This window comes from Pezoporus wallicus, unplaced genomic scaffold (genome assembly GCF_028554395.1).
Source record: "Pezoporus wallicus isolate ANWC-B61680 ecotype Strahan unplaced genomic scaffold, APGP_CSIRO_Pwel_v1 contig_6732, whole genome shotgun sequence".
NCBI classification, from domain to species: Eukaryota; Metazoa; Chordata; class Aves; order Psittaciformes; family Psittacidae; genus Pezoporus; species Pezoporus wallicus.
Window position 1 is genome coordinate 3,123,671 of NW_026638638.1, and position 15,304 is coordinate 3,138,974.

General features: G+C 38.0%; 1 protein-coding gene across 4 annotated transcripts in view; it reads left to right on the plus strand.

Annotated features, from left to right (window-relative positions):
- SESTD1 (SEC14 and spectrin domain containing 1) overlaps nucleotides 1-15,304 on the plus strand; it is a 65,520-nt gene that overhangs the window by 13,465 nt on the left and 36,751 nt on the right. For all 4 annotated transcript variants that reach the window (XM_057411670.1, XM_057411667.1, XM_057411668.1 and 1 more), the window contains 4 exons: nucleotides 508-587; nucleotides 6,127-6,235; nucleotides 7,837-7,927; nucleotides 12,723-12,836. In XM_057411670.1, the coding sequence (XP_057267653.1) occupies nucleotides 533-587; nucleotides 6,127-6,235; nucleotides 7,837-7,927; nucleotides 12,723-12,836 (369 nt within the window). In that variant the 5' untranslated portion in view covers nucleotides 508-532. The remainder of the gene's footprint in view (nucleotides 1-507; nucleotides 588-6,126; nucleotides 6,236-7,836; nucleotides 7,928-12,722; nucleotides 12,837-15,304) is intronic.

Genomic DNA, 15,304 nt, shown 5'->3' on the forward strand with positions numbered 1-15,304 from the left:
AGGTTAGACATACTTATTTTGGCTGTTGGATGCTTTTCTTTACCCTGCCTTTAGTAGGTCTTTAATTAATGACAGTGTCCTGATGTATATGTAGGATTAGATCTTGAAATAATTACTATGTTCCTGGCAGAGTCTGCCAAAGTGTAATTTAATTTATACTTATTTTACACCTGAATGACTGAGCAAATGGATAATCTACCCCTAAATTAATTGTAGTTTAATAGGGTTGGGAAATAGGACTTTAAGCCAGTGTCCTTGGTTGAGATTCTGCTTTGAATTTTTTTTTTTTTTTATGAGGGGGAAGAAATCTTTAGATGGGCTAGCATGGGAAAATTCATGTGGTAATGTTTTTTCTTTTACAGTTGTTTTTACAATACAGTGGAGTTTGGTTACAGTGGTCTTTGCTTCTTTCAGAAAAAGTACGGAAGTGTTTTGTCCAGTGCTCAGTCTGGTGAAATATCATAATTGATTTCACATGTTTGACAGCTTTAACTTCTTCTGTTTCAGAGCTGTGAAAATTATCTGAAGTAGGATGGAAGCTTCAGTAATATTACCCATTCTGAAGAAAAAATTGGCTTTTCTTTCAGGTATGGTTTCTATTTTCCTCAATTGGTTCCTCCCTGCATAACCTGGATGGAATTTTTAGGTTGGTTGATTGTATTTGCTGGATGTATTTAACAGGTACTGTTATATTGTTGGTTGGCACTTTGTTGTATATCAAAAAATATCTCTGAAACTTTCAGTCTAGTAGCCGAGGTATTGCTGTTCGCATTTAGCATTTGTTTTCACTGTAGCCTGTAACTCAACCCATAGAGTTGATGTCATGAAGTTTCAGTCCGTATTTAAAAGAATGGTGATTTGGCAGGAATCCAAGAATAATCCTTTCTGTTTTTTTTTGTTTGTTTGTTTTTTTTAATGTGGTTTTAGAAATGCAGAATGAATATTTTCAGGTTTTTCTTTAGAAAATTTTTCCTTCCCTTTCACCCCAGTCTTCAAGATATAAATGGATGCAAGCAGAATTAGCCATGCATTGCAACATTGTGGTTATTGCCGAATAGTTAATTCAGGCAAGGTTGGAATCATCTTTGTATTTATTAAAGCTTGTTGAATCTTGGGTTGAAGAGAAAAACAAAAGGGAATACTTAAAATGATGAATGACATTCTCTTGCTGATTTCACTGCTGTCATGGATAGCTGTGTTAGCTCTTGGTGTTTGATTGTCTACTCCAGGGTAGGTAGACAATTTGCAGAACACTTCTCAACTTCACAAATTGACGAGTGTTGCCATAAACATTCTTGTGGTTCCTATAGCTAGTCCAGTTTAGCCTGCTCCGGTCACTTGAGAACTGAAACTTGTTCTTTTTGTTAACAGAATTTGTTTTGCTTTGAATTTCCCTACTGCCCCTAGGAACTACTAATCAGGCAGTTCCTAAAAAACAGAGATCTTCCAAAAACTCAACTTACATTAAAGCCTGGGACAGTGGGCAATTTCTCTGAAAAAGTAGCAGATGGTTAGTATGTTGGTTGTTCAACATTATGCTGCAAGGGGAAGTTCTTATTAACTAGAGTGCATTTTCAATTTGCTATTAAAGCTGCCTGATCCATTTTGAAATACAGGTGTTCTTAGTGGAATGTGATTTATTGAGTGGTGGTTTAAATGCTAGGAACCTTTCTGAACCTACATATTTCTAAGTAGGTTTAACCTTTTTGGAATTGAGTAGCATACTAATGGATGCTTTAATTTAATGAATGGCAAAAATTTATGCAGTAGTTCTTTTAAGTATTGTTCAGTGTAAGTTAAGGAACCTGACAGAGAAATCAGTTCATTGTGTCTCTTTAAAGCAATTTTATTCCATAGAGTTTCATAAATAAAAATACATTAATGATTAAAAAAGTCAGAACACTTACATTTTAGGAAAAGTTCTTCAGTGTTTATATATTGAAGTGTCTTAGCAATTTTGAGTTAAATTGGTACAAGTAATGTTGGCCCTCCCAGCTTTTTCTGGAAGCAAAACAGGATGGTTTCCAATGGGAGTGTCTCCTCAAATTTGGCATCCATGGTTGTGTAGCTTCCATGTTAATAGGTCATTACAAAGAGCAGGGGAAAAAAAGGCAAGCTACTACTAACTTGTCAAAAATCCTGAACAACTGCTTTGGTGCCAAATGAATTAAAAAATTTCTTTTTGCAATGCTCTTGTTTAAGTTAAGGGAAGCAACTGTGTTTTCAGTTTATAAACTATACCACTTCTGAGTTATAACACACATCAAGTTCATTTCCTCTGATTTTATTTTTCATGTTTAATTCTAAACCAAAAGACTCAGATGAGTCTGAGCATAGTGATTTTTTTGTATGATAAGGAGGTGGTGTTTGCCATGCCTGAAATGACAATGTAACTGGGTTTGTCTCACTAGATATTGTATTCTGAAGGTGGTGGGTGAATACAATATTTCCTTTAAAAATACAGTTTTGAGTTAAGTTGTATACTCATCTAAGAATAATTTTATTTTTTAAGTAAATGTTGGTCATCATTTTTCACTGAGGAAAAGAATCGGCTATGACTCCTTCCTTTCCTCTTGTTCTGCTATGGCAGGTTGAGCTGTTTATACTTCAGTGCAAGGAAGCTGCACAAATATCACAGTGCAGGCAGAATACAGATGTTTGAATCGTTTCTAGTAGTGTTTACAACCTGGGGGAAAAACTGGTCATTTGTTAGAGAAGATGACTTAAGGAACTGAATAATTTAGATAATTGTTGCAGTCTTTCTGTGAAATGTCAAGAGATTATAGTTTTGGCTTTGGCTTATGTGTTGTTTTTTTTTTTAATTCAGCAAATAGTGTCTCAATTCAGGTATGAAAGTGAGAATGGCTGTGTGGCTAGTATCTTGCATGAGTGGCCTTCAAGTGTCATTTTTAAACTTTCATTAGTTAGACCCTGTTCAACATTGGAGTCGTTCAGGTCTGTGTAAGCAAAACATGAACTGCTATTAATAGTTATTTTCTTTTGTGGGGCCTGATGTTTGTCTCATGAATCCAGAACTATCTGAACAGAACTGGTCCCTTCCAGTTGAGTCGGCTATTGTAAGACTAATTTGCTATAAATACTAGAAGAAAAAGTATTTTTCTGCAAACTATTCCTTCCCCAGCCATGTATATATTAATTAAAATGAACAACTTCAGTGCTCCACTTGTGAGTTCATGGGTAGGTGAGGAGAGAGAAGTGTTAGATACAGTTTTTACAAATATATTATCTAGCAGAGTGCTGAGCTGCTGCGATGGCTCCTGGAATTTTGGACCCTGGAAGTTGGTTCAAGGTGACCTTTCTACAGTTCCTGGTAAAAATACCTTCATAACCTCTTGTGTTCTTACTTTTCCAACTGCAGGCTTGCTCAGTTTGATCACCAAACTCTATCCTATTTTTTATTAAAACTTCTGACAGTGTTTTTGTGCTTCCCTACTACACTCATTTTCAATAGTTCCTCCATTTTATAACGTAAATAATTTTTGAACTTGGCTGTTGCAAATTTTAGTTTCAACGAATTTATTTTCTACATTCTTAAGGCCTGCTACCCTCCCTTCTCAGAGGATTTCCTTATGGATAAGGAAAGACCAAACAATGCCTGAACACTTAAGGAACGGCTTCTTTATTCATTTTAATGTTAATACTCTTGTTGAGAGATGGTAGCTAACAAGCTGCCATTTAATCAGTGTGACTTCTGAAGCATTTTACAACCACAAACTCAGCATTTTTCTCTTATTTGTTGGATTTAATGTGTGCTCACGAAGCACTGTAGCAAGTAGAGAGAAATATTTTTTTCTTTTTCAGTTCAAGTGTACATTTGAGAACAGACATCCAGTTTTTTAAATCAATATTTTCCTTTTTCTTCCACTTACACACTCTAATTTTGAGGTTTTCTGCCACTTGGAAATTAAGAAGGGCAGACAATCTGTAAATAAGTGTAGCTTTAAACTGTGACTCCCTCTTAGTTTGTGTGGAAAGGATCTATCTGTCTTTACTCATGGAGCACCACACTTTAATTATTCTATTTGGAAATAAAACTCTTAAAAAGTGCATTGATGTTTTTCCAGCAGTAATTCTTGTGTCCGTCCCCCCCCCCCCCCCAGATAAATGAGGGCAGCACAGCTGTGGCAATGAACCACTTAAAACAGTAGGTCCTTTACGAAGATGCGTAAGATAAGTGACAGGGGAGATCTTTAATACTCTTTGGGGAGCTTGCACAGCTTTGGAAACAAGGGAAAAACCTACTGTAGTTAAGATGCCAACATATATTGTGTAATCAGTGTTTTTCCATTATCTTGCCTGCATCTTTAACGGATGGGGGGGATTCTCATCAAATTATGCCAGTGTACATGCATCAGCAAACATTGCTGTGCTTGTTTCCTTCATGTTACTTCCACACAGCTATTCTGTGAAAAGTTATTACCAAATAGACAAATGTCAGTTCTTTCAATTTTAAGGAACTTTATGAAGCAAAAGCATGATTTAATTTCTTTAACCATATGAATAACACAATTTGAGAATAAAGGTGTTCTTTCTAGGGTTACAGAAATTTACTTTGCTTCTTTTTCACCTTATATAAAGCTGAGAGTTATCTTTGTACAATTTTTCTAACATGTAGAGAAAACTGCCTTCTACATGTGCTTAAATGTATCTTTTGTTTTTAGTATATCTTATTAATAAAATAGCTAATATATTAAAACTTATTCTAAAAAATAATATTGAATAAAATGGAAAAGGCTTTCAGCTACTCCAGGTTGTGGAACACTTACTTTGAGACTGTTTTAATGTACAGATGGGCATTGATTTTAGAAAAATAGTCAAGGATTTAAAAAACTACCCCCAGTCTTTTAAGATTACCAAAGTTGTGATTTAATAAGCTGTAAACTAAAGAACTATAGCCTTCTGGAGTATGCTTGGATTCATTAATGTTCTTCACTTGATGCACAAATTCCCCTCTTCACTTCTCATATTTCCCTTCGTGGTTCCCCAACCGAGACACTTGATTGGGTTTTTAAATTAAGATTTCTTTTCTTCTTGCTGGTTAGACATTAAAAAATTCAAGGGCAGAAAGGTAAAAAAAAATAGGTAAGGTGGTTCTCTCAAAGTGGAGAATATATGAACTAGATGAGCTGTTCCAAATTCAGTGGATTTAGCTCAAGTTCTAATTTAAGATATGAGAAAGAACCTAGTTCAAATCCATTTTGATTACTGGTTTATACCTGTGTGACTCAAGAAGTCAGTCTTGAGTGGAAACACCAGAAGAAAAAAAAATTCAGCTTTCATAATGATCCATATTTTTTTTTTTTTTAACTGTACCTTTCCAGAGACTTTCTTGAGAATCTGTGTAGTCAAGAACAACCCAAACCATGGTTGCAGAACAGTCGACTTAAGTGCAGCACATCAGCATCAGCTAATACTTTATCTTACTGGATTTCCTAATGGACGTAAAAATATGAGGCCAGCTCTTTCAAGATTTTTGTTGCTGATATTTCTTGTAAAACTTTTACCAGAAGGGTTTGAAAATACATATGAAGATTAAAGCAACTCGTTGGAAATATTTATCTCCAGTGTAAGGTGACTGTTACGTGTTTTGAAGCAGGTCTGGAAATCTTACGTGTTCGAATGAGCTACCAATTCAGAGTATGTGTCATGGGCAGCCTGTGTAGTACAAGATCCTGCATTTGTGTAGTTGATACTTCTAGGAAGTGTGCTCCAGTGGGAGCTGCTGGGTACATGCTCAATTTGGAAGCTTACTGTTTCTGTCATGCTGGTAATACAGAAGGACTACAAGATGCTTTTTAACAGTTTAATCTAGATATGCAAAAATAATGCTTTTGGAAAACTTGATTTGTGGTGTTTATGTTGAAAGTACTAGATGAAAGACTGTGACAGCTACAGATGTAGTCTGTGCTCTGAAGCCTTGGTGATGCCTAAAACATCAATGTGGTAAACGAATCCTTGGAACTGAGAGGTGCAATATTAGTTTCACAGCAAGTTTGAAGTTTACTCTTATGATGTATTTTGAGACTATGTAACTGCAAAGTATTTCTTTTACCTTTAATCCGTCATATTACCTTTCTAATGACTTTTTTTTTCCCCCTGAAATAGGAGGGAAGGACAGAAGAAGTGGCCTCATTCTGACAATTCCATTATGCCTTGAACAGACAAGCATGGATGAGCTGAGTGTCACACTAGACTATCTGCTAAGTATCCCAAGGTGATTTCAAAGGCATTCTGTTCAGGGCTGCCACCTTTTCTGGTGGTGGAAGGGATATTTTTATGGTTTTTTTTTTTTTTTCTTCTTACTTTCTCTTCAGTAATGTTTAAAATGTGATACTGTCTGACCGAATTAGAAGCATACATCCTGTTTAACTGGGGGCATCTGCCAAGGTTTGCATATATCCTTTTATATTGTATATTTGACACTTTTTTCTTTTTTCTTTTTTTGCCTTGTTTATTTCCTCATTCCTTTCTTGGGATGTTTTTAACTTCTTTTTGATGTCAGTGCTCTTAAATTGCTATGTAAATTAATGAGCCATTCTAATGAAATTCCTAAGCTTGCAAAGGTAGCAATGCCCAAAGTAAAAAAACCTTCCTCTTCTATCTTTACTATTCTGTGTGCCTAATCTTTGTAGATAGTAGTGCATAAGTATGCAGCGAGTCTAAAAACATGTAAAGTCTTACTGAAGTTAGTGAGCAACTCAAATGTTTAAAGTTAAAATACTACTTAAATGTGCTGAATGATGATTTGAGTATCCTCTCATCCAGACCTTGCTGTAAAATCATTGTTAAGTTCTGTGCATGTAACGCTGCAAGTTTATAGTGACAGTTGTTGGTCCTAGCTTAGTTAACCACATTTTCCTAAGATCCAGAGATTGATCTGTCATAGATTTTTTTTATTTATTTTTTTTATTTTTTTTTCCTTGTGCCGCTGATTTAAGAAGGCAGGAAGCTTCTTGGATAGGTGATTGCTTTTGTTATCCATTTAAATTCCTCTTCTGGAAACAGAGGAGCAATGGCTGAAGACTAATGTACTTTGCTTATTGCAATTTAGTAATGTTCTTAAAACACAATTAAATGTGTGGTGTTTTTTTGTTTGTTTGTTTGTTTTTTGTAGTTAAGATTTTTAAAAAATTCTGATTGGGGAGAGAAGCAAAGAATAAATTCAGGTTGCTTACAAGTAACACATAAGGTATATGAGGATATCGCACAACGTCTTAGTTGTGGATATTTTAGGGTTTTTCAAACAGCTTGTTGTCTTTTGTAAAGTGATGAAAATACCAAATGGTCATCTGAGCCAGTCATCTCATTAACTTAAGGATTTGGCTGTATTTATGGAACAGATGCAGGCATTGTGATTCTAGCAAGTGTCAGTTGTTTTGCTGTCTCAACGTGATATATGTTTTTACATATATTAGTGTAAGAATAACTGTGTGAAAATGCAACCAAAGTTCTTTGTTCTCTATACAAACTGGGAAATCGTCTAATGTTCTGTTTGTCAGTCATGAAGAAAAATGACCTTTCTTTTATAGTGGCAGTATGGAAAAATCATTGCCATTTTTGTTTGCATTTTGTTTTTTTTAAGCATGAAATAACAGTTGCATTTCTCAGTATGAAACATAATGCTTACTGTTACATGCTGGTTGCTTTGTTTTTTGTAAGCTCAGAAGATCACAGAAATGGTTTGGTTTTGTAATTGCAGATTTGGGCACCAAAGATTATGAAATGCTGTTCTACCTTATGTAAATTTCAGGGGTTTTGGTTACTTACAACTTTATCAGACACAAATTTTTTTCCTAAGTGTTTTTCTTCTTTCAGTGAGAAGTGCAAAGCTAGAGGATTTACTGTGATAGTGGATGGCAGAAAATCACAGTGGAACGTGGTAAAGACAGTTGTGTTAATGCTACAGGTAAATAAATTTTTTACTGACTAATTTTATAGATGTGAATCCAATAGCTCTGTTATTGTAGATGTAGTAATATCTTTACTGAGAAATAGACAATATATAGCCTCTTAAAATTACAAAATGTGGTTCTATGACAGCTCAGTGCAAAAAGAAACCGTCTGAAATGTGGATGATATGCCTCGCTTAAGTTGAGGGACAAATACATTACATGCTGAGAACACCCAATTGTAGACTCTCTTCTGAAACAGAGTTTTAGTTAAAACACAGAAATATGCTTCTGGCATTATTAATGGTGAGTAGTAGGAATGTCTTCAGGGCAGCAACTTCACACTGGTAGTGCAGCTGAGCAGGTTCTGGTGCAATCACAGTATCACAGTATGCTAGAGATTGGAAGGGACCTCGAAAGATCATCTAGTCCAATCCCCCTGCCGGAGCAGGAACACCTAGATAAGGTTACACAGGAATGTGTCCAGGCGGGTTTTGAATGTCTCCAGGGAAGGAGACTCCACGACCTCCCTGGGCAGCCTGTTCCAGTGTTCCGTCACCCTCACTGAGAAGTTTCTTCTCAAGTTTAAGTGGAACCTCTTGTGTTCCAGTTTGTACCCATTACCCCTTGTCCTATCATTGTTTGCCACTGAGTAGAGCCTGGCTCCATCCTCGTGACACTCCCCCTTTATATATTTATATACACTAATAAGGTCACCCCTCAGTCTCCTCTTCTCTAAACTATAGAGACCCAGCTCCCTCAGTCTTTCCTCATAAGGGAGATGCTCCACTCCCTTAATCATCTTCGTTGCCCTGCACTGGACTCTCTCCAGCAGCTCCCTGTCCTTCTTGAACTGAGGGGCCCAGAACTGGACACAATATTCCAGATGCGGTCTCACCAGGGCAGAGTAGAGGGGAAGGAGGACCTCTCTCGACCTACTAACCACCCCCTTCTAATACACCCCAGGATGCCATGGGCCTTCTTGGCCACAAGGGCACAGTGTTGGCTCATGGTCATCCTGTCATCCACTAGGACCCCCAGGTCCCTCTCCCCTGCACTGCTCTAACAGGTCGTTTCCCAACCTATACTGGAACCTGGGGTTGTTCCTGCCCAGATGCAGGACTCTACACTTTCCCTTGTTATATTTCATCCAGTTATTCCCTGCCCAACTCTCCAGCCTGTCCAGGTCTCGCTGGATGGCAGCAGAGCCTTCTGGCGTGTCAGCCACTCCTCCCAGCTTAGTGTCATCAGCAAACTTGCTGATAGTACACTCAATTCCCTCATCTAAATCGTTGATGAATATATTAAATAATATCGGTCCCAGTACTGACCCTTGAGGCACTCCACTAGTTACAGGCCTCCAACTAGACTCAGCCCCATAGACTACAACTCTCTGGCTTCTCTCCTTCAGCCAGTTCACAGTCCACCTCACTACCTGATCATCCAGACCACACTTCCTCAATTTAGTTGTGAGAATGCCGTGGGAGACTGTGTCAAATGCTTTGCTGAAGTCAAGGTAGACCACATCCACCGCTCTGCCATCATCCATCCACCGTGTTATTTCCTCATAAAAGGCTAAGAGATTGGTCAAACATGATTTCCCCTTGGTGAAGCCATGTTGACTGCCCCTCATAACCTTCTTATGCTTGATATGCCTTAAGATGTCACCAAGGATAAGGTGTCCCATCAGTTTCCCAGGGATGGAGGTGAGGCTGACCGGTCTATAGTTACCCGGGTCCTCCTTCTTGCCCTTTTTGAAGACTGGAGTGACATTTGCTTTCCTCCAGTCCTCAGGCACCTCTCCCGTTTCCCAAGACTTGGTGAAGATGATGGCGAGTGGTCTAGCAATGACTTCCGCCAGTTCCCTCAGCACCCGCGGGTGCATTCCATCTGGACCCATGGATTTATGGATGTCCAGATTGCTCAACTGGTCTCTAACCCATTCCTCATCGACTAAGGCAGACCGCTCCGTTGACCTGACTTCATCTAAGGTCTCAGGGGTACAGGGCTCTTCAGGACTGCCTGCAGCAGAGTAGACAGAAACAAAGAAGGCATTCAGTAACTCTGCCATCTCTGTATCTTCTGTCACCAGGGCACCCATCCCGTTCATCAGTGGGCCTACATTGCCTCTGGTGTTAGTTTTATCTGCCATGTATTTGAAAAAGCTCTTTTTGCTGGATGCTACACAAAATAGAAGAAGGGGGGGGAAAGTTCCGATTCCCAATTAAAGAAATTTACAACAATTTATTATTTTAGCTTTTCAGAATGGTAGGGTTACAGTAAAGTCTGCTAAACAGTATTGTTTATTTTCTGGTCTCAGTGGTAAAAGACAATGCATGATACAGCGCTTTGAAGAGAGAACTTTGACTACTGCCTTGCTTTCTGCTCAGATAATTTCTCTCTACTAGAGCAGTTTTCCTCTCAAACTTAAATGAAGCCTCAAAGTATGTAAAATTTGAATTATTTCATTTTATTGTCATTCTGGCTTATTGTTGCTCCTGGGTTTTTAAGTCTGTTTCAGGGTGTCTTTCACCTATTCTTCACTAAGATGTCATTCCTATTAGTAGAGTAATTGGATCCACTATATTCTGATTACGATCTCAACTGAGCTTTCACTTCAGCTAATGTGCAGTTGTGGCATTTAGTGGGAACTTCAGCTAGTGGTGAAGGTAGTTTGCCCGTGCTCAGATTTTACTGCTTCCTGTTAGCACAGTTCCTGCCAGTGTGAAACCTGCAGAAATATAGGTTGCACATCTGTATCTAATTTGAGAAGGAAGTAATGAAGATTTTCTGATGTAAACTAATCACTAGTGCACACCACTTGAGATTACTCTCTGCTTGGGCACAGATAGGTGCTGGTTGGTCATCAGACAGTTGTATGTTAAATATTTTGTCTACTTTTAAATAGAATCATAGACTAGTTAGGGTTGGAAAGGACCTTAAGATCATCTAGTTCCAACCCCCTTGCAGGGACACATCACACTAAACCATGTCACCTTGAACGCTGCCAGGGGTGGAGCATTCACAACTTTCTTGGGCAACCCATTCCAGTGCCTCACCACCCTAACAGTAAAAAACTTCCTCCTAGATCCAATCTGAACTTTCCCTGTTTAAGTTTTAACCCGTTACCCCTTGTCCTGTCACTACAGTCTCTAGTGAACAGTCCCTCCCCAGCATCCCTATAGGTCCCCTTCAGATACTGGAAGGCTGTTATGAGGTCTCCACGCAGCCTTCTCTTCTCCAGGCTGAACAGCTCCAACTTTCTCAGCCTGTCTTCATACAGGAGGTGCTCCAGTTCCCTGATCATCCTCGTGGCCCTCCTCTGAACTTGTTCCAACAGTTCCGTGTCCTTTTTATGTTAAGGACACCAGAACTGCACACAATACTCCAAGTGAGGTCTCACTAGGGCAGAATAGAGGGGCAGGATCACCTCCTTCAACCTGCTGGTCACGCTCCTTTTAATGCAGCCCAGGATACGGTTGGCTTTCTGGGCTGCAAGCGCACGCTGCCTGCTCATGTTCACTTTCTCATCGACCAGCCCCCCCCAAAGTCCTTCTCTGCAGGGCTGCTCTGAATCTCTTCTCTGCCCAACCTGTAGCTGTGCCTGGGATTGCTCTGACCCATGTGTAGGATCCTGCACTTGGCATAATTAAACTTCATGAGGTTGGCATCAGCCCACCTCACAAGCGTGTCAAGGTCCCTCTGGATGGCATTCCTTCCCTCCAGCGTATCAACTGAACCACACAGCTTGGTATCATCGGCAAACTTGCTGAGGGCGCACTCAATCCCACTGTCCGTATCAGCGACGAAGATGTTAAACAAGACCGGTCCCAACACTGATCCCTGAGGGACACCACTTGTTACTGGTCTCCACCCAGACACTGAGCCATTGACCACAGCTCTTTGTGTGTGGCCATCCAGCCAGTTCTTTATCCACCGAGTGGTCCATCCATCAAATTGATGTCTCTCCAATTTAGAGACAAGGATGTTGTGTGGCAGAAAGTTTTTGTATATTCATTAAAGAATGAAATATCTTCTTTATTTTTAAACGCTGTGATTTCTGACTTAGGTAAACTTAACTTTTTGAGAATTATATTTTTTTAAATAAGGCATTAAAGAGAAATCCCATGGACTGTGTCACTTTTATGTCAGTACTGTAATTACTGTTGCTTATTGCTATAGCTGGTGACTTGAGTAATCAAGAGTCTCTATTCCTTCATCTGCATTCAGTGTGCCAGCATAAAATCAACCTGGTAGATTAAATTATTCTTTTAGGCAGAGGACTGTTTTCTTTGTAATAGTCCTATGAACTAATATTACACCCTTTCTTTCTAGTCTAAGCAGTACATACTAGAGAATTATAGGATATATTCTTGTCATGTGATTTAATGACAAAGTGTGCAATTTTTTTTCTTACTTCATAATTACCGTTTTATTCTACATAGCAAATTACATAGGTAGAAAGCTTTGTTATCCTTCATATTTTTTCTTTTAAGGAAAATGCCATAAATTAAGTCTAGCCAATAACTCATGTGTTTTTTTTACTGGTGTAGCACAGACTAATGCTTAAGCCTCAGAAACTGGGAGTAAAGAGATTAGATTTTCTGTCAGTTTTAACACAATTTTGCCATGAAATTTAGTGCAGTCTTCCTCAAAGTGGGATGGAGGTGGCATGCAAGGCAGGTGCAGCAGACTTAACAGACAGAAATTAAACTAAGTTCTTGAATAAATGATGGCATGTAAGTGGAATTCAGCTTTGTGGTAATTGAAGGTTTAATCTTGAATGGTTTACTTTTTTCATTTGTCTTACAGAACGTTGTTCCAGCTGAGGTGTCACTTGTTTGTGTAGTAAAGCCAGATGAATTCTGGGATAAGAAGGTTACACATTTCTGTTTTTGGAAAGAAAAAGATAGACTTGGCTTTGAGGTATGTAGAACTTCTGTTTCAGTCAGATATACCATTTGTGGAATACTGGATTAATTGCATGGAAATTAGTGTCTCTCTTGAAAGTAGTTATATTCCAGGTGCTTTGTAGATATCCTTAACAAACCACTGTGGCATTTTAACTTTTTCCTTCTTCAATAAGAGTATTAAATGAAGTAGCTCTCAAATTAGAGAAGTGTAGCATTTTTCTTTCCTCGGCAAGAGGAAAAAGCTTTTTGATATATGTTATATATGTTTTGAGTAAGAAGCCTTTGCATAGGCTTTAGCATGAGTATTTTTCATGACTCTTCTGGGATGACTGTAGAGGTGCATGTGGTATGGGGTTGATAAATCAGTAGTAACCATTTTGAAGAACATCTTGTTGTTGCATGCGTCTGTTCTCTTTTTTAGTTTGTTGACGTTAGTAACGGTGGTTATAGGTCACTTCAGTTTGCCAAATAGCTGATACTGCTCTTAGCTCTTGAGGCAGATTGTGTACAAGAGATTACACTCTAATGTTAGCAGTTCCGTTCTTGTATCTTCTGGGGAGGTTAATTGAAACCTCTTTTTTTTTTTATTTTTACTTTTTTTTCTCTGTTTTCAGGAAATTCAGTATCATCGATCCTGCCAATAATTTTTGAAGCTTATCTATAGTTTGACCTACAGCAAGCCCGCTGTGCTCATCAAATACTAAAATGTTGACGTATTTTGTACAACAGAGCTCTTAAAAAGAGATTGAATAGAAAAGCATTTTGCAGCCTTGTCCGATGCTGTGTAATTCTTTCTGATGTTGACATTATAAAATTCTTGCATACTCCTGTAGAAAATCTAGGGAAAATGAGAATTGGAAGGTGGTAGCTGAAAGGTTATGCAACTGCTAAGTAAAATAAACCTAAAACCATCTAGACATAATGCTGTTAATTCATATGAATTTTGTCTTAAGTCCGTATCAGATTTTACCTAGAATAGGTGGTTTCATTTCTGGAAACAGTTCCTGCATGTGGAAGTGCTGTGAAGAAGTGTGGCGGTAAAGGGTAATATTCCTATTTTCAGTCAAATGATGAAACCTTTTTATGTTGGTTTTTGGGTTTTTGTTCTGTTTTTTTTTTTCTTTAAGATTCCTTTTATTACATCTTTTTTTTGTAATTTGCTTTAGAGCCCTGTAAGTAAGGATATCCTGCACATTTGCCTTCAGGTTATCTTGCAGATGAATATCATATTTTCTTTTTGAGTAGTTCTTAAAATTCCGACTTGAAAGTAGCCCAAGTTCAGCATAGCAATCCAGAGAATCTCTGAACAGCCAATTGTGTGTTTGAAAGTCTGCAGCCAGCAAGATATTCACTAATAAAGGTACTGAAGTGCCTGAAAGTTTGCTACTGTTGGTTCCAACTGTGATAATCTTATGACTTGCATTGCAGTTTAAAGTCTCTTGGGTTTCACAGATGTTTTTCTGTCCCTTCACCTGAATCCCTCGAGGAGACTGGCAAGGCCGTATGGTTAAATTACCTTTCATTTTGAAGTTCAGCATGTAGCAGCTTAGTCATAGCTTCTTTAATGAAAAAACATGAGTGTGGTGGTGTCCACCTTTTATAAACTAGCCTATTGTTTATCTTATCTCCAAGATGAGAATTAAAGACTGACCAACCATTTGTACTCAAAAGGGTGATTTAAGAGCTTGTGTTTAGAAAGTGACTTAAGTTTGCTGAATTCAGTTTTACACAGACGTTTTCCGGACATAAGATAAACACTAAAACCCAGAAAGGGGCAGTAATAAAGGTAAATCCTCATCCTTAGCATTCCCTAATCTGATTTAGGCTCTCTTTTCCCATCTGCACACCCATAAATACAGTCCTTGAACAAGTTCAGGAAGCCTTTAAATTTTATACAGTGGTTGTTACTGTATACATCATGTTATTGCGAGGTTGGAAATTAGTCCTCTAGAAGATTCTTCTTGGATTTTTCTTTAATATGACTCAGCTAGAATCTATTTCTAGACAAATAAGCAGGAACCCTACAGAAAATCTGTTAACAAAGTAGAGATAGTTTTACATGGCTATGATAACAGAAGGATACTTTTGTTTGACTTTACGGATTGGCTAACAGACATTAAATGATAATACTGTAATGAAATTTAGTAAGCTTAGTAATTTTATGAATCATGTTCTGTGCCAATGATGATGTTGGCGTTCTTGGCATAGAACATAGGAGTTGTGTAACTAAACATTTTGGTTTCTGTTTCTGAACTAGTTTTTTTTGTTACTGAACCATAAACATTTCTCTCTGACCCAAAATTTTAACCTAAGATTCTCTTAAATTTATAGTTCTGAAGTTTTAGGAGTAAGAAAATAATGCAAGTATTAGAGATACATTTCATGTAAACATATATCAAAATGTGTCAGTTGTAAGAGAAATAGTGAGATATCATTTCACAAGAAAAATAATCATAGCACTAAAACATGGCAGCTGCTTCC